The sequence below is a fragment of the Vanessa atalanta genome, chromosome 7 (genome assembly GCF_905147765.1).
Source record: "Vanessa atalanta chromosome 7, ilVanAtal1.2, whole genome shotgun sequence".
Classification (NCBI taxonomy): domain Eukaryota; kingdom Metazoa; phylum Arthropoda; class Insecta; order Lepidoptera; family Nymphalidae; genus Vanessa; species Vanessa atalanta.
In genome coordinates, this window is record NC_061877.1 from 5,869,847 (window position 1) to 5,890,960 (window position 21,114).

At 30.0% G+C, this 21,114-nt stretch overlaps 1 protein-coding gene across 3 annotated transcripts; it reads right to left on the reverse strand.

Annotated features, from left to right (window-relative positions):
- Positions 1-1,500: 1,500 nt before the first annotated feature.
- Positions 1,501-19,233, reverse strand: LOC125065189 (fatty-acid amide hydrolase 2-B-like). Of its 3 annotated transcripts, none has more exons than XM_047672685.1 (9): positions 19,130-19,233; positions 7,617-7,799; positions 6,171-6,390; positions 4,732-4,949; positions 4,131-4,260; positions 3,478-3,617; positions 3,033-3,173; positions 2,245-2,514; positions 1,501-1,961 (listed from the first exon to the last, which is right to left on the reverse strand). In XM_047672685.1, the coding sequence occupies exons 2-9, from the start codon at positions 7,791-7,793 to the stop codon at positions 1,659-1,661; spliced, it is 1,599 nt and encodes a 532-aa protein (XP_047528641.1). In that variant the 5' UTR covers positions 7,794-7,799; positions 19,130-19,233; the 3' UTR covers positions 1,501-1,658. The 3 variants fall into 3 exon arrangements, with proteins under 3 accessions (XP_047528641.1, XP_047528640.1, XP_047528642.1); XM_047672684.1 differs by lacking the exon at positions 19,130-19,233 and adding an exon at positions 10,147-10,557; XM_047672686.1 differs by lacking the exon at positions 19,130-19,233 and adding an exon at positions 9,998-10,085.
- Positions 19,234-21,114: the final 1,881 nt, after the last annotated feature.

Below are 21,114 nucleotides of genomic sequence, written 5' to 3' on the forward strand. Positions count from 1 at the left end.
ACTGGATTAGATATTTATTCAGAGTTCCCATTAGCTAAACAAAAGATAAACATATTTTTGTAGATCTAATCTCTTTCTTTACATTATCACCAGTAATTATTTCATTAGGATAATTAACACAATATTTATAATTTATTCTATTATACGTAGGAATCTTCTTTGTTGAATTGTTCATAACATATCAGTATGTACCTAATATAACTTAATCGTTAGTTAAGGTAATACAATTACCAGTAATCCATTTATTTGAGCTAAATCGAAATGCAGTATACTTATTTGTACTAAGCAATCTGATGGTATAGTTAGTACAAACAACTCTTAACGACTGAATTTAATTTAGGTACTCTTGTAGTTACAATGCCAATTTGACAGGCAGTAAATCTATCAATGCTTTATGTGCCCGGGGTAATCTTACTTCTTGGGCCATAGTACAAGCGCCCGGGCGAAAGCAGTGTTCGGGCGATCTCCCCTCACCGCCAAGAAATAATAAATAAAACTGGATCGACCTAATAATAAATAAATAAAAAATAAAATAAAATTCGGACTCCCTGGATTAAGACGGGCCTGGTATCTCATAAGCCATTTGTTAGTCTAGTGAATACTTAATCTATTATAGATGCGACAGTAACTCTGGCTGTCTATTTGTTGCTCTTTTACGTCCAAACTACTGAACCGAATTTTCGTATAAAGCAATCTTGAACTCCAAGGATGGACATAGATTACTTACATAGACTATTTATGGCTAGCAGTTGATGCCCTAAAACGCGAGCGGAGCCGCGGGCAACTATTTTACTATAATATAAATATCTTTAAGACCTTGTGTACTTTGAAGATTTATTTGATTTTTTTATTACGATAATATACATTAGCAGCCTCTGAAGGTATGGAGCATATTCCACCACGCTGCTCCAATGCAACCCGCATTGATCAGCATGGATCAGCGTGGTGAAATACAGATGTGGCAGAATTTCGTTGAAATGACTCATGTAGGCTTCCTCACGATGTTTTCCTTCACCGCCGAGACGAGTAGATAAACACAAATTAAGCACATGAAAATTCAGTGGTGCTTGCCTGGGTTTGAACCCGAAATCATCGGTTAAGATGCACGCGTTCTAACCACTGGGCCATCTCGACTCTCATATATGCGATAATATGTATTTTTCGAATTATATCTGATTAAGGACTCAAGATATTTAGATATAACCGATTAGTCAAATTATGAAATTAAAATACAATCCGTGTAATTTTTGTCGGTACATTCATTTTTATTATGATACGGGTGCGGCCTAAAGTTCCATTTTTTTAACTTGTTTCGACCTATGTAAGTATATAACTTTTAACGCTATAAGAAAAACTTTATATCATTTATATAAGTTATAATCATAATTATTACTTTTCAATAAAAAAAAGTTGTTTATAAATAATATTTGAAACTCGTGTGAACTATTTGGCAAACCTCATGGACAAGTAACAATGAAGTAGGATAATAAAAATCACATAAATAAAAAAAAATTATATCTTTGTAAAAAAATATATAAATTCTGATTCATACATCATATTATTCTAAAAACATTCACACGTAGTTTCTAGTCCTTTAAATTGCACATTAGCACTTTAGCGCTATTTATATAAAATAAAAAAATATATCATTCCTTTGGTTACGCAGTTTTAATGCTGTTTAATAGTTCCTTATTGGGCGGCGTCCATCCTCCGAATGCTTTTTCAAATTCTCTGGCAACAGCTATCGTTAAATGATCATTACATTTATTCGCAACAATTTGCAAACCTACAGGCAGGCCCTTATCTGTGAGTCCGATAGGACAGGCCGTAGCGGGTAGCCCTAGAGCATTGAATATTGTCAAATATCCAAAATTTAAAAATCTGTAAAATATCCTGTAGTGTAAATGTGCCGGATATGGGAACGTTGGAAACAATAACACCGCATCGTCAGATAAAGCTTCCTGAAAAAAAGTAAACAAGATCGTTGATCTATTTAAATCGGATTACGGATATAATATATCTTTGGAATTGGATTTGTGATCAAAGTAAGCGTCCATTATAAATACAAATGTTACGTAATTCTTAAATGAAAATACGAATACATTTAAAATAAAATTAAAATACTACACGCTTGCGCAAAAATACGTTTGTGCTTACTACACAAGCTCCTTGAAATAATAAAAATTGATTTAGCTTCTATAAAAATCTTCGAAATTATTAAATATATCTAAAAATTGCACATACACTAAAATCAGTCTTGATTTCTTCAAAGACTTCTAAAAGTTTCTTATAATAATTCTTTGGTAACGCATCGAAGAATTTCTTTGCGGGTCCATAAGCGACACATGTTAAGGAATGGCTGGACAGACCCATCATTTTCTTCAAAACTTCCGGCCACATTGATATCAACTGGTCTCGTTTCTCTGGATCCGTGTAGATGTTTCGTACGTGTTGTATGTTGAAGAGTACTCTTACGCTTATTTCCCACATGTGCTCTATATTCGCTATTTTTAGCTGAAATACAATGAACATGTTACGAACAAGTAAAAAATATAGTAGTATTTTTTTCGTTTTCGTGATACGTAAAATTATTTTAGAATGGTTATGTATATACAAATTTGCGTCCGTTGTTAGTCTCATATTTATTTAAATAGATTTTATTAAAGTGACATTAAGTGCTTTATATTTGGTTAACTGTTGTATTGAAATAGATTTAAAAATATATGAGTCAGTAACGTCATCAATGTATATTGTTAATACTTCCTTAAAAAATAAATGCACTAAATTAATCAAGACAATTATATATTTGGTATTTAGTAGTCAAACAATTTGCGTTAAATATTGTCAACTTAGATCTAAAATATTAAATCTCATAAGCTTGTAATAACACTGGCTTACTCATTAAATTAGCAATAAAAGTTAATCCTAGTTAGAGGTAGAATGATTTGAGGTCTTTACGAAACCCTTACTAATTTATAAAGTAAGCCATGATTGAGACCTTTCTATAATTTTAATTCAATTTGATTAATGACCTCTTTAACGTCTACGTTGTAGGTAGATTTTATGTAAGCTTTAGCTTTTTCCATAGCCATTTTGATGTCTGATCCAATTTTGTCGGTAACGTTACTACCATCACCTTCCATATAATAAAATTTTAGACGTGTAAGATCAACCTGTGAAAACAGTAAGAGAAAATTAATTAGTACAATTATAATACTAAATCAGAAATAAATATACAAAATATTAAGAAAGAAACGCTTAAAAATAAAATTTGTTGATTACGTCAATATGGTAAAATTATCACTAGAATCGAATGAGTGTTTAAATACTCGCTCTAGTATCGCTGGGTTACTAGATACAAGTATTTGGAAAGAATATGGTAAAAAGAGTATATTTATACTATTCTATAAATTCAACTAAGTATGTGGAAATATTCACATTTATGCTTTTAATTGCAAAACGTGTTATTTTACCTACCGGTTTGTCTAATGGCACATCTGGACCAGTGGGTTGTCTCAAAACTTTTAAAAGCAAAGGTAAATCTTCAGCGTATCGTGTAATAGGTCCTAGTGCAAAGAACTCCTCAAATTCTGGATCAAGGCAGTCTGGTACATGTCCTGAAAAATATAAAATTGACTTGTAAAACTGCTCAAGACCGTATGTAACTTTTGTCACACTTTTTTAATAAGCTAATTATCGCCATGAGTCTGTTTTTTATTATTACTTCAATTATTATGAAACAACTAAAAAACAATTACTTTTATAAAAATTGTTGATTTACAAGTAAATATTTATGAATAATTGCCGATCTTAACTTGTACCATCCCAAATCTTAGCAAATAAACATATTACATTTATAATTAAATATTATAAACTCAATAATACTAAATAATCACATGTACTTTTATATCCTATTGAACTTTTATTTTATTGTAGACGATATTTTTTAAAACCATAATTAATTATGTATATATATACTTTTTTTATAGCTCAGAAAATTGGTATTTAGTTGGTTGGTTTGTTTGGTTGGTTGGTTAGTTTAAGGGCTGAGGTGACCACTATGTGCCCCAATTTTCCATCTGCTAGTCAGCTGGTATTAAATAAAAAAGAAAATATAACTTCTTACTTGCCTTCAATAGACACAAGTTTCGGTGTGGGCTTATGACCAAATATACCATTAAACATAGGTGGTAGTCGTAGTGAACCCGCGATATCCGAGCCTACTCCTATTATAGAAGCCGCTGAAGCTATTAAAGCTGACTGAAAAATCAAGGATTTATAATAGATAAAACATATATTACATACAAAATGTGTTAACTATCTCCTATATTATATGATTTTGTGAGAAAATGTGATACTCATAGCATTGATACAAAGAACAAACTCAAACTTGTTACTCCCGTTATTCGACACGCTGGTGTGCGCAAGGTATTAGAGTAGGATTTATGAATTAATTGATTATTATTTTCAACTTTCGTTAATAAATAACTATTTTTAAACTCATAATATATAATGATAATAATAATTGACACTTTATTTTTTGCATTTTCAAGTATAGCCTATTGGCTCCTGGCTATTTGTTTTTTATTTTGATTATTTGTAAGTAATCACATATCGGTGTTAGTGTTTAATTTGACAATCAATAAGCAAGTGTAATGCTTCTATATCGAATAAAGGAATTTGATTTAATAAAGACATTAAATTACGTAGCGTATGTTTTTATAAACTTACTTCTCCACCAGATGACCCTCCAGTTGTACGTCTTTGATCGTAAGGGTTCATAGTCAAACCTGTAACATTGTTGTATGTCTCCCAATTCATACATAGCTGTGGTGTATTCGTTACAGCAATCGGTATTGCCCCGGCCGCTCTGGCTCTACGGACTATATCTGCATCTTTTTTAGCTGGATTCCTGTATGGAAACACCGTGCCACTATCGTTGCTCATTCCTGAAAAAAATATATTAATTTTGTTTACTTTTTCAATTGAAATAATATTACTTACGATATTATGAGACAGTAGTATTGTTAGTAATAATTCCATCATCATCCACGCCCTTATCCCGATTTTACTTGGGGTCGGTGCACCATGTCTTCTTCTTCCATACTTCTCTGTCGAACGTCATCTCACAAGTAATATTCTTTCTAACCGATGGGTTGTTAAGCATTTCACACAATCCATCTATCGTTTCTTTGTAATAATTCATTCGTTAGTAATCATTATCCTTCAAACTTCAACGACGGCTGCCGTGCTCATGACAGGCGAACTATATGGATGTTTTAGAGTAAAAGAGCATAAACAGAGTTAGAATCTAAATTCTATTCTTCATCCTCGAACTGACAATATGATACGACAATAAAGATGAGGTGCAGAGAAAAACAACTTCACGTGCAACGTCACAAGAATATATCATCACCAATTTCCTAACTATGATGCAAAAATTTCTTAACAGAACACCATTTTTTTATTAGCTTAATCAAGTATTGGAACCAAGGCAAATCTTATGAGCCGAAGACGTATTAACTAAATAGGTAAACTATCCATGGAATTGTTATTGTTGTCTATTATAGAAGGATGAATATACAGTATCATAATCTTCTAAATTGCACCGTTCTCGTACGTTTAACATAATAGCGATTGTCATGAAAATATTGAAGTTCAGACGGTAAAGACTTATTTATTTATTGCATTGATCGACGTTCCTTCTCTTCCTGAGCCCCGAAGAATTAGTCGTTATGATAGTAAGAGACCCGATGGACTGTCGTTGGTTCCGACATTGGGAACGAGGACGGGTACTAGTGTCGGACACTATATGCGTTGACACGTTGGCCCCGTCTCATATCCGAGAAATAATGTTAAGAAACGGTGCCGCTACGGAAAAAACTGATGCGAAAATATGATCCAAATATTTGAGTCTTATTCCAAATGTTTATTTTTGTCCCATTTGCTGTTGAAACACTTGATCCTTGGATTAGTAGTGTAAAAAGTTTCAATAAAAATATGACACCTCGCCTTATTGCCTCCACTGGTGAGAGCAGGGCTGTTTTGTGTTTTGGCCAGAGGATCGGAATTACGATTCAACAGGGAAATATTTTTAATTCATATTTTTTAATTCATATTTAAGGAATTCATACATAAATAAATATTACAAGACTAAAATGTTGTATTACCTTCCACTGCTATACTTTCTTTAACAGTCATGGGAATGCCAAGTAAAGGATATTCCTTAGCTAATTCCTCAGTTGAACGATCATTGGATGCTATCATTTTGTCTATACACTTCGCTTCCTTTATGGCTAAGTCGTATCGAGGCTCAACTATAGCGTTCAAATATGGATTGACTTCTTTACATCGTTCGATGTACGCTGTTACTACCTCTTCTGATGTAATCTGAAAGATAAATAGATAATATTTTTACATAAATTATTACTCGAAAATGAACAAGATAAATTGTTTTAAGAGTAACATAAATTTATATCATAGAGTCGAGATTTCCCAGTGGCGAGAATTCGTTAATTTTAATTTATTTTTGTGGAAATCCTTTCAAGCACCAATCAGACCTCAGGCCAAAGGTGGATCTGATAGCTTGGCTGCCCTAGGTCTATGGGAGATTATCACCCCTTCCTCCTCCGTATATCACAAGAATTGAATGATGTGAAGGTATCAATTAGGTATTTTTTTAAGATGTATTTTGTACATCTGTTTGAGTTTTTAAGCGGTTACGTGTTTGTACACCCTTTTAGCGGCTACTGAAAAAGTACATCAATCAAGTTTTGTCTATGGGGAAATCCGTCCCTGACCGGCACTACAAGATTTTGTATGCTTGCCTGCTATTTAGCACGTTCTGTATAGTTATTAAAAGAACAATTAAAACACATAACTGTAAAAATGTTATTAACATTAAATTATTATTTTAATGCGATACATAATGTAATTGCTTTTATTATTTGTATTATGAAATACATAATAATTCTCAATTATTATGTTATGTATCTATATTTTACTTATTTTTATAATATCGGGGTGAAAATTGTTGTACATAAATAATTGAACAGAACTAAATGCAAAGCACACACATAACGTGTTATAAAACTATATTTTTTTATATGGAATTGAATCGTACATGTAATCATATGTATTCGAAAATCGTTTGGAAAATATATATTAGATATAAGATGTATGATATATTTTTAATATAGGAGTTAGATAATCCTTCTTCGCTTGGGTAGGTACGTATGGGATATCCTTTTCAAGATGGCTAATAAAAGCGTAATAAACGTAGCCAATTTTGGTAGGGCTTCTGCCTGCCTGTCGGTATCGGTACCATCCACTGTTATTATATTCGCCGGCAATGTGTAATACTTATTATTGTTGTCGGTATGAAGGGTAGGTAAGTGAGTCAATTTAACTACAGGAACAAGGTATATAATATCTTAATTTAGGTTGGCGGCGCATTGGTGATGCAGGTTTGTTAATATTTCCTAGATAGCCAATTTTTATGGGCGATGGTGACTTATCATCAGGTGGCCCATTTGCCATTTACATATATGATCTATATGACCTGTAAAAGTACATTACAATTTTATAAATATATTTAAAACATTGAGACATGTTACCTGTTTGTTTCTGATCATCATAGCCAGTGTGGTAGCCGATTTGAATAGTAAAGGGTTTGTTGGTGGCGGGCATTTTCTATTTCTTTTGATGTTTAACAAATATGTTAAAGGGCGCACTCCTATTGCCAGCAACGATACCAAGAAACGCAGAAACCATCTCATGAATCCGTTCAACATGACTACCTGAAAATAAAATAGTATTATATTATAATTGATAAATTGTATAGATCTCTTTTCACACAAAAAAAAAACAAAAATTCTCATAACACAGTTAAATTGATATTTTAATGATCTGACAAGCAATGTATTAAGCGACATAGAATCCTAGCGGCTCTATTGCAATGACACATATTGTTGCTTTAACAAATTTCATGGTTTACGGCAATACAATACAATATTTTACTAGAATCATACGTTAAACAATATTTTTTTTTTTTTATATTTTATTAATTTTTCTACCAAACCAACCACCAATCCTCATTGGAGTTGCGTGAGGGAACAAGCCCTTAAAAGTTTTAAGGGCTTGTTCCCCATAAAAGTATAGAAGCCCTGTCCAGGTGTGGAACACTTACAGCTTTAGGTTTGTTTTTTAAGAGCTAATGTTAAACATAAAATCCACCAATTTGATATTGTAAACTTTTTTCCCTGATTTTATGGTAGGTAAGGTTTCAGATATCTATGGTATGTTCCAAGGAAATTGTGGAAGACAGAAGAGATTTTAGCGAGTATTTTTTTTATTTATGTTGATAGTTCGTATGATAATTCTTAATTAAAGCTTTATTTTAAATAATTTACTTCAATACACATAGTAAATTGTAAAATCGGTGTGTCTCTGCGTGAAAGATATTTATTTTGTTTTACTGACTTGTTTTACGATTAAAAAGTTATATTAGCTCAAAAATAATGTCTTGTAATTTGTCAACATTGTTTATTATCGGTGTCGTTGACGGTTAATAAAAAAGTATTTAAGATTTTTTTTCCTTTCCTTGACTGACAAAGAAATCAACATTTTTAACCTTAGATTATTATCATCTAAGTTTCTAACACATATTTAGCGGGGCACGTAGAAACCGCGCAATTGAAAACCTTGTAGCCAAGATATCACGCGATTTGAACCGAAACAATTTTATTATGTAGATATACAGTAGCCGTTAGAAGGCAATTGTGATTTTGTAGATGAAAGTCGAAAATAAAGTATGCTCAGTCTGCGCAGCGTAAGGGTCAAGACTAAATAATTTTGAAGGTGCTTTACCATATAAGACGCACACTGTATCTGGATTATTGTCATAATACTTAAAGGTAATGCATAAGAAAAAATTACTTACGAATAAAAAATACTTATCTGTTTTTCCGTTAATTAAAATGTCAATACTTTAGTAAATCCTAAGTATCTAAGTATTTAGTTTTGGTGCTTGATATGCTTAATTAAGTCTTAATATATAGCAATCAGTAAACAGTCCTTGTAAAAGTGTTTGCAAAAATAATTGCAGTAGGTAAGCTGGCAAGAAATTACCTCGGCTAATCAGCATGTCACACGGATATAGTCAATTTAAACTTGTAATTATAATTTTCTAGTCATTGTTAAAATTATATACCTGTAGTTATTGCGTAATAAGAATAAAAATAATCCTTATCTGACATAAATGATTAATTCATTATTATATTATATTAAATGTTTGGTTTACAAAAGCAACAACGGATTAGGCACTTAAAACTTATAGAGCAGAACCGGCAAGAAAATTAGTAGCTATTAGATATTATTTTGTAAGGATTGTATTACATTAATTATTATTGATTTTAAAGTCAATCTCATATTTTACACTCACTTTATTTTTATAATTGTTTAATATTTTATTTTACTAATAATTAATTATTTTTCTTTTAATTTATTTCATATTTTAAAGAACACACAAATAGTAAAATAAATAATAAGTATGACTTTTTTCGCACGGAAAATAATCCATTTTGAGAACGTTTTTTTACCCTAATTAAAATAATAATTTATTTATTACGGGTACCCCCGTTGCGAGTTTTATTACGTTTCTTTTTTGATGCACACCGTTTTCTTTAATAATTTTCTCTTTACCTATATATGTATGTATAATCATATATCATTCATAAAAGTTCTATCTTAAAGTTAAATATATTTTTTAAAATATTAAAGTTATATTTTAATAGGTACAGTTATTAATTATGTATACTAAGTAAAAAGTCGAAAAGTTGGGTCTTTTCCTGATATGTAAATAAACATTGTCAAGTATAAACAAAATAAGCTTTTTAGATAAATTTTATACAGATTGCACAATACACATTATTAAGCACATAAACAAAAACAAAAGACATTAAGAATCGCCACCAAAATATTTTTAGTAGGTATCTACCAAATCAGCATCCAGGGGGCGCTTCTGTTTTCGGCTTAAATTCGGATTCTTAGGTTCGTTGGAAACCTGTTATAAAATTTTAATGATACTTCGAATTGAGTCATTCTCATAGCTGATTTTAATAGAAAATAATGTACTTAATGTTTTACCTTAGTTGTGCTTTTTTGTAAAACGATAAACGTTAGTCTCGATATGTTCTCTTGAATACCTTCTACAAGTTTAGATAAACATTTTGGGTACCACACATTCGAATTATTCAGTAAAACTTCTGCTATAATGAATCCCTGATAAACACTGGCACTTAAAACGATTAAAAACACTCGTGTGATTACATTCAGCCCAACATTAAAACAAGACAACGAGAAATTAATTAACTTCTTCATTATGAACACAATAACTAATGCAACTGGTATGTAAACATGTATATTCTACCGTCTAGAGGAATACTATCGGGTCGTATTGTAATGTGCAGTGCGGAAACAAAAGTACGTACTATGATTCAATAAATTATCAACTGAGTAAAAGGTCATTAAAAGTGATGTGATAAGTTATCACTTTGTAATTACACAACAGTTATATGTTTAATATTTTTTTAATTATAAACATGAATTTTGAGTATGTCTTTTTTAATGATATTATTTTAATATTGTAAAGATTGCTGACCTACCTACATAAATCAATTATACAAAGATATGGATTTTTTATAAAATACGAATATTCGGTCAAAACCTTAAGAGAAATTTAATTTTTCTACGAAGGTTCTTTTATATATAGCGATTCAAAATAAGTATTTATCTATGTATGATTATTTTTTCTAGCTACATGTCCCTGCTTTGCACTTGTCCTTGCTTTGTTTTAAATTCATTGTTTTCATTTTATACGTCATACATATAATATAAAATTTATATTTACACTTCAGTATTTATATGTATTTCAGTACTTTTATTTTGACATTAAGATTTCATTTTATCGTGTTGAGTTTGACAGATAAACGGACGGATAAAACATAATTTATAGTTATTTTTTAGTTGTTACGAAAAAAAAAACAAATCTGGCACATCTCTGTTATAACAAATAAAATAACAATGGCGAACAGAGTAATGCTATATGTTAAATGATGAATTACGTGACGATAACACAAATAGGTACAATTCATAAATTGATAATCACTAAAAATCTGACCATCAGAATACGATTGAGATATAAACGTTAAGACTCTTATCATCACGTACACCTTGAACCTATATTTATAAAATATTTTATGTACACTCAAAGTCCAAATGAATTGTTTCGAGATGCAAAGTATAGTTGAAATAGAATAGGTAGAATAGAAAAGTCGTCGCGTTTACATGCGCAAACCAGTTTGTACACGTGTACATGGGCTATAATTTTAATGCAAGATCAAAAGTTCAGCTTTTGTTATCGTTACATTGCAATGATTTTGTTAACACGTTTGTTTGACATAAAACGCAAATTATTTTAAAAAATAATAACAAAAAACCCAAACAAAAAGCAAACAACTGTCGTTTTAGATAAAAGAGAAAAGATGTCTTTTGATGTGTATTTCCTCTGTGTTAATAAATTAAACAGCAACGATGCTGTAATTGTTGTTGCTATTCTGAAATGTCACACAGAATAGTACACGTTATCAAAGATTAAAATCTTAATCCGGAAAAGCGTGGCTGAATTTTTATATGATAATGTGTTTAAGTGTAAAATTTCACCACTATGTTTACCATCCTGCATTAGAGCAACGTGCTGACACTTTCATTTTATATATATGTATATGTCTATTCCTTTTTCCATATCCTTTTGTAGAAGAGAAATTTTCATATTTCATAGATATTTTTAACTGACTGTTAAAAATCAATATGATGACATTACTATTTACTAATTATCTTAATAACTAGTACACGTTTGCCTCTTTGTATTAGTCGTGGTTCTTATGTCAACTATGTTTACGCTAAGAGTACAGTTCGCTCCAAACATTCTCCTTAAGTGGTGATAAGGCCTTTACCCAATTACGAACAAGTCCGTGCTTGGTATAAATTGAGCTGTTGACAATGTAAAGATTTTGTAAAATATCTATTTTTATTAATAAATATTGGTAAAATAAAATACACTTATTTAATAAAACTTTAGTATGACACACTGCCATACATGAACTAACAGGATGTAATTTAGCTTAGGAATTTCTTATAGAACTTAGATGAGCTCTGGGTTAGGATTTCATTTCCAAAATTCGTGTCCAAGGATGGTGATATTGTTGATAAAACTTTTGATGGAAGTTCGTCTTTATTTACGTTATAAATCTGGAAATAATTAATATATTACATATATATATATATATATTACAACGTTATAAAAACTATTACTATTTATTTAGTTACTTATTAAATAAATACTCCTCAAGACTCACACGATCTGATACAAATCTTATTCTCAAAACAATTGCTTGCTCTTCTTGTTTTATACAATTTTATTTCAATTGTTTTATTCCATTTTCCGTCTATGGAACTCTTTTCCCGCGTCACCTAAGATCATCTTACACTCGATTTATACATTTAAAAACAAAGGCGTATTATTAACCATTACGAACACCTATAGCGTACGGTCTTTATTGTTTATGATAATTTTCTTTATTTATGTATGTATATGTATGTATTATTATAATCTTATTTCTTTAATCCAAAGGTTGTCTGAAAGAGATCAGAGAGAGTCTCTTAGCGAAAAGAAAGGCTCTTGGACATACTATCAATTTTATTATTCGTCTATGTTTTTATAACTGTTTCGGTCTACAATAAAGAATATTCTATTCTATTATATTTGTCAACATAATATTATGTTACGTGCATTACAACAGCCTTGTAAAATTGAGACATTTTATAAATGGTGCTTTCAAAACAATAGTCATGCATATTCCATACTTGACTTTTGCTTAGCCTAGATCTGCTAACCGAGTCCTTTCATGGGAATTTGTAATAAGTAATACACTTTGTCTACATATAAAATTGACATTTTATTTAGATTGTTTAATTCGTTACAATCGTAATTGTATAGTTTATGAATAAATATCGTAAACCTTTAAAGATTAAGATTAAAGATTTGTTTAAAATATGTCAAGTTCATTCTTGTAATATTTATTTTATTTTTGGAACACGTCAAAATTGATTACGACGAATTATTAAATAAAAACAGACGTAATAATTACTTTGACACAAAAGAGTATGTAATATGATAAAAAAAAAACTCATTAGTGTATTTTAAATGAGCTGCTTTAAGCAATTTAAAAGAGATTAATCTATTATTATCATTTTTTTTAAATTATTCTGTAAACTGTACGAGGGTGTTATATTTTTAGATTGTTTATAGTGTTGTTAAGATTTTGTAACACGTTTGATTATTTAAGAATGTAACATCTACCTACTTTGTCAACAAATATTTGGTTATTTCAAGACTATAATCTGTCGTCATGTTAGGATGGACTGTGAAGAATATTTAGTCGAATGACAATAGATGTTTTGTGTAAGTACGCATTTTGTCATGTCATTTTATTTATATAAGTAGCGACGGTATTATTAAATAAATTTAGTAATTACCTAGTCTGGAAATAAACAATTATTGAATTTAAGAGCAGATTAAAAAAGTATTATATTGAGTATTCTACTGTTTTCCCTTCAGTATGAAGAAAACATAGATATCTTATTTACTTGTACGACACTTATGTCGTAATATAGTATAATCCTTAGATTATTGCAATCAATAAATTAAAACCGTTTTGTTTGAAAATCATTGTCCCTTTTTCGTTGAATGTTTTATTGTAAGACGAGGAAGTGAATGGCGGTAATAATGAAAATCAATTCAAAATAAATAAATTAATAGCTAAAGTTTTTTTTCATCATATGTGTTACTAGTTCGAAAAAATAAGTGAATTATGTCATAAAATAAACAATGTACCTAGTGACATAAAGTGCAGGAACCTCTTCAAGTTAGTCTTTATTACCTTCTACTACTGAGATTCACAATGTGGTTCTGGCCCGTTTGTGGAAATACCACAATTATTGGATATATTTTTGTATCTGATATGTTTTGGCTATTTACATTTTCATCTGACGATAATTCTGTTGCGGGGATTGTTACTGGATACCCTGAATATGTGAGACAATTATGAATGGGTAATATGTCATTTTGATATAATCTATTCTTCGGGACTTTTTTGCAGGCGTGTGTATTTTATAATTTCAAAAACTTTTAGGCCAACTATGTATTATAAAATGAATAGCAAGAACAAATTTAACAAAAAAAAGCTTTAGTTTTATTCATAGAAAAATTAAAAGTACTAGTTGTCAGTACTAGTTGTCAGTAAGTTTCCGAGATATAGTGTTCTAGCAAGGTTATCTCGGAACTTTATTACGCAGTATTCGTGGTGTGGAAATCGTGCAAATAGTTAGAGCTCGGGTTGGTCAAGTAACGTCTTGCGCCATTGCCTGCGTTTATAACACGTACCAGTACGCATGAAGTTTGCAATTTTCTAACTTCCTAAAACTATTAAAAATGTATGATTTGGGTAACATTATTATGTTTCAAGAATACATGGATTTTGCTGTTAAAAAATATGAAAAGTTACTCCTATATTTATTCAAAATCTTTATTCAAGGAGCATTTCGTTTCTTTCATTGCTTTTTTATTGATTATAATTGTCATTTATAAAATAAAGATTAACAGATGGTTAGTACAATTCTCGAATGAACATGATAATCATAAAAAATAGAGTAAAAATGGTAAAGGTTCGAACGTCTAAATTTTGGGTTGAATTTATAATTCTTTTATTATAAATTTATAATAGGTTTGAAGTTCATCGTTGGATTGTAACTGGCTTTAAATTTAGTATTTTTGACGTATTCAATTTCAAAGGCAAAGCTAAGTAAAGGCCTAAAATTAATACATGCTTTATAACAATATATTAGTGATTTCATTATTTTAATAGTTTTTTTTTTTATATAATCAACTAAAAACATAATATAACATTAAGCACCGGTAAGCCCAGTAAAGATGAAAAAGGAGGCTCTTAAGACATTTACAGGCTTTTACTAAAAAAAGTAAAGACGCGGATATTGCTTACTGTTCAAACTCTATAAAAGATTGTGACGCTATTCAAATATTCGTAAACACATTAATACTATTGATAAAAAATTCATCGCACATGTCCAAAATATTACTTGTCATTACTACGTAGAATGTGCGCAAACATGTTTCTAGTTTTATTTTATACTAGCTGTGCCCGCGACTTCGTGCGCGTTGTTTGAATTTAAGTTATTTGGATATTGTAGCGTGGTTTTATTTTTATTCTATATATAATTTTAAAATAAAAGTAGCCTAAGCTACTCCTTATTAGATCCGCTATCTGCCAGTGAAAGTCCCGAGGAAATCGGTTCAGCCGATCCAGAGATTAGCCAGAACAAACAGACAGAAAGATAAAAATTGTAATTAATGTTGTTTTAGTATATATGTACCGTGTATACATACATATGCATGTAGTAAAAATGGATTATTTTAATATTACAAACAGACACTCCAATTTTATTATATGTATAAATTACTTCAGGCCATATCGCTATATAAAATGCGAAAGGTTCTGCGCCATAGACGTGCATTAAAAAAGTAAATAGAGAGATAAAATGTCGAGTTTTGGTGGTCGAAAATCTTGTTTTTTGCATTGTTAAAAGTACCCATAAACTTTCTGATAAAACCAAAAGTTGAGCAAACAATCTCGGTCTAGCGGACGTAGACCTACTTTCGTTAGATCCGTAAATTTGATTGTATAGTTTTTAAGAAGCTCTAATGTATCATTGCAGGTTTGAAATTGCCTAAAACCTCCACCTCGATTAATTTAGATGCGTTGAGTTTGTATTATTTAGATTACACTATACATTGTGTAAATAAATCGTAAATCTATAATAAATTTATAAATAGCCCCTTAAACATGAGCGAAGCCGCGGGCGACAACTAGTTTATAAAATATAATGTTTAAAAAAAGAAAAAAAAAACATAAGTACAAAAAGCAAAGCCATAAAAACATACTTATGTATCCTCTAAAATTTAACAGCGTCATTTGGATTGACATTTGGATTGACATTGCTTCTTATATTAATACGTCTGCGGTATAAAAAATTCAGATTGTGTGATTGAAATATTCTCTTAAATACGTGTATATAAAATATACAATTTTCAAGTTCAAGCTAATAACTATATGCATATCGCATTGGGTGCAAATATAGTACATGTATGGGTTTGTAGTTGCGCGTACTCATTAGTGTAGGACGAAGCAAAGGTAATGTTATTATGAAAACAATTATTACTCGCTACATTTTAACCGAAACGGGTGTTATAGTACGAGTTTCATTGAGTAATACTTTCAGTTAGGCATAACGGTTATGCTTCACAAACTTTGATTCCATCCTGTTGATTGATCATTTCGTATGTAATCGTTTATTAATCAGTATTTTATTCTAGAAGTAAAATACATTTGCCAACTTCGGTTACAGTTTGAAGTTTTGTAGTCATTCAAATAATGACTTTGTAATTGTATTTATTGCGAATAATCTTTAAAGCGTTTACAGAAAAATAATGTTATTATATACCTACTAAATATAATGAATATATGTACTTATACAAATATGTATTGTGATTTGCTCCCAGATGAACTCTTCAAAAAAACTTATAACTACACGTTTTCTATATTTTATTTTATTTTGTAAAATTTTGATTCATATGTGGTTGAAAGAGTAAAGAATATTTTGATTTTAAATGTATAATCTATAAAAAAATAATCGAAGGCAAAAAAGTTAAATTACAGAAGAAAAAAAGCTACTGGTCTTTTTTCCTCTGTTATTATTAGCGTTATCGATAAAAATAGCAAAAAAGATTGATACTACTAATGCTATTATTTATTTATTCTGTTTACGCGTAACCAAGCTTGATATGATCCAATATATTTTTAAGCTTGTTTGTATAATTGACGGAGGTAATATTGTGATACTAAGGTGGTTTTTTATACAGAATCAAAATTGGTTCAGATACACTCGACGCTTTGTTTATAATCACGAGCGTTACTGCGCAAACTGATTTGGAAAATACGTAATTTAATTTATTCATTTGAGGTAACTTATTATTAAATTACAATTTCCTAAATGAGGATTTTACTATTTGAGGCCACACAAATAGTAAAATCTACTCCTGACTTCATAGTTTAGGAACTATATATAGTCTATTCCACACATAAGAAGAGTATTAAAGCAAAATAAACAACTTTTACATTGAATTAATGCGATATCATTAGTTGAGATCTTTAATAAATAATATATGATCTCTTTTCTCGAAAATATAGCGTCTTGAACGTCGACGAAGTTGTTATCGGAAGTTTAGAAGTAATATTAAAGCGGAACTGTGTTGTATTATATATAAATATATTTTAATTAAGAACTGTGTACAGTGCATAATATAGCATTCGATTGGAATACAGTATAGGCAAATACGTGTTGAGTGACAGTAGACTTATGATACAGATAATATTTGTATTTGTATTTAATTCATTTTAAGCCTTTCTGTCAAAAATGCAATTGTTATCGCTTTCAGCATGTAACTTAGATCAAATTCATTTGACAAGAAATCATGACAATTTTATTGGTCGCGTTGTCGAGTAAAGCGTTATTCAAAGTAAGGTTTTTCTGAAAAGACTACATGTACATTAGCATTAGCAGCCTGTAAATTTTCCCACTGCTGGGCTAAAGGCCTCCTCTCCCTTTGAGGAGAAGGTTTGGAGCAAATAAATAAATAAATAAAATAAATAAATATTCCACCACGCTGCTCCAATGCGGGTTGGCGGAATACACATGTGGCAGAATCTCGTTGAAATTAGACACATGCATGTTTCCTCACGATGTTTTCCTTCATCGCCGAGCACGAGATGAATTATAAACACAAATTAAGCACATGAAAATTCAGTGGTGCCTGCCTGGGTTTGAACCCGAAATTATCGGTTAAGATGCACGCGTTCTAACCACTGGGCCATCTATCCAAAAAAAAAAAATATATATTTAAAAACTCATTTTTAAAGAAATAAATCGAAATCAAGCTCGATAATTATTTAGAAAGTAGAAGTATTTATTTTATTTTCTAAATATCTCTTGATCTCCGAGAGACCCATTATACAAATCAAAAATTAGAAAGCTTACGTTCATTTGTTGTTATTACAAATAATTCACGCTTAAATTGTTATGCTGAAAGTAAATTCAGTCTCCAAGAAATTGTTTCTACTATATACAGCCAGTGTCATAATTCGTATTAAATTTAAGCCAGGTGCTTTATAATTAACTCATTTTTAATAGAATTTATTTAAAAGTAAATCGATAAAATGTATTAAAAACAACAAATGTATTACATAATTATTTTTAATTTATTCTATAATGTTAGTTAGTAGTTTTTCGTTGGAAATCAATTGAAAATTAATGATATTCAACCTATAAACAGTTTTTATGCCCTCTCTATAAAATGTTAATATGATTAATACTGTGTAATTAACATTACATTTTAATAATACTACACACTAAATGTTTTTAAATTAACATAGAATAAATTTATATTTTAGCATGCGTACTTATTTTTACTATCGAAATAAAACAAAAATCAAACTTATTGTTAGAATGAAATTGCGTTTAAAGATTCCGCTTGTGAACTGTGTCGAGAAACTCACAACTTTCTACTTCTTTAAAACACTACTCGTGACTTACATTAAACTGTAAGCTGTATCAATTGCATTTGTTAAAATGTTTTAATATAAATTTTATTTATGTAATAATCTTTTATATTTCCTTATTATATAATAGTCGTTTTGTTTTCCAAATTAATTTACAAAATTGAAAGGAAATTATTTAATTTTTATTTTATCATAATATTAATGAGTTATAAGTTATACAATGATTTTAAGACAGCTATAAATAAAAGTAAACATTGTAATTTTAGCTTAATAATTTGTATGTACATAATTTATTTTTTAATAAATGTTAAATCACTAAAGCACTAGTCTATCAAAATATTGCTATATCATCAATTTAATTAAATATATCTACTTACAGTTATAATTAGCGTCAATCAATTCACAAATTACGATATATTTAGGCTTGATGACGGTACGAGTGAGTGCGGTTTGTGGCGTGCGCACTACGCCGGCGCGCGCAGTTGACTTACCATGCCGTGCCATAACAATCCGTTAGTGACACTCTTATCAATGAAAGGCTGGTCGTCCATTGGTAACAAAGCGAGCTGTTGCTCCCGATGGATAAATTTTTTGCTATTTTGCTAATCAAAACAAATGTATTATAAATTTTATTATAATTAACAGAACATCTATATCTCAAGGCTTTTATTCTAATGCCTATCTTAAAATAACTACTAAAACAATATGAATGCGTAAAACTTATACAAAACTACGCAGCACGTTTCTGAGAAGCTTTTAGTATATAATATTATTATATAATTACTAAAAATTAGGTAGTTTATAAGATAGGCATTAGAAAAAAAAGTCTTTTCAGTATAAGTGACGGTGACAAGCGTAAAATTAATGTTTTCATATGAAAAAATATTATTTGGATGGAACATAAGAAATTAAAGATTATGATGTCGAATCTACCTATATTACTTTCCAAATAAAATAGTTTCCTTTCTCGTTCACAATGTTAGCAAGCGTTCAACAGTAAGACAAGACATCGTGAGGAAAGTATCAATGATAAAATTTGCATGTTAGATTTGATCCAACTACAACCAATGAAACAACGAAATAAGACCTCGTATGAATAGTAGAGTTAGTCTTCGCCCAGTAATAATATGTTATCTGCTATTGTCTACGAAAACTGGATACACATATTTTCCCTTAAATGTTCGGATATAGAATAAGTATACGAACGAGAGGTTGCAGTTAAAATTACTATATATTTAAAAGCGAAATACCACTCTGATTAATTACGAAATTACAGGAACTATAACACTTACAAACTTAAAATTTGGCAAGTTGGTTCCTTATAGGGTGTTGACATCCGCTAAGAAGGATTTTGCGAAACACTACCCCTAAGAGGTTAAAACGGGGTTGAAAGTTTGTGTTTAATTTATAAATGTCGCGAGGGTAAAGCCGCAGGTTCAGCTAGTTATTAATATAGTAGAAAATTTATTTATTATTCAACTAGATAGTTGTTGTATTACACAAGCTATTTTTGATTTGGACAAGATACCACTTTTTGTTTATTGACGATTCATTTATTTTGAAGACATCATTTTAAGCAACAAAAAATGAATTTGTTTATTAATTTATTTTTAAATAAGAAAATCAAAACTCTACTTTATATATATTATACGTCATTGAAATAAATAAACACATTCCATACATATATTCTGCTTGATTAGACTATTTTTATATTGTGTATATGTTATAATTAGTATTTATACACAGGATATATAAATTTAGTTGTGTGCTGTGTAATAATCACTGCTGTTTCGCAGTGATTATTAGATAAAAAATGTATTTATAATTAAACGTTCATGACTTAAATCAGAAAGACCTTCATTTGGAAATCAGAGACCGCTCCAAGTAACGCAATGAGAGATCATAACATCGAAAAGCTAACTGGAACATAGGGTTATGGTCCCAATCCGCGGTATTCGTGGCTGTCATTACGACTACTCAGGCCAAAATAAGGGCCACTTATAAAATTATACAATTGGTCAACTTTGCTCTAGTTTATTGTGTTTAATAATAATTTGTAAATGTAAAATGATGGGTTCCGTAAAGTGTCACAATTATATCAAGTTGGTTCTCTTAAAAATAGTTTTTTATTTCTTAATTTGAATGCACTTGAAAATTTTATTTGTGTGATGTTTAATTGGCCTGTATGATTTTTTGTAACTTCTGATAAGTGTTTGTTTGACTAACACTGCAAAAAGTTAATGTCTCTTAAATTACATAATGCGACGTATCAGGAGACGTATGGACGAATTTACAGTGACTAGGGCGATAACATTTATTATTTTTAGAGTTACAGTCAACAAGCTGTAGGTTTATTGGTAGG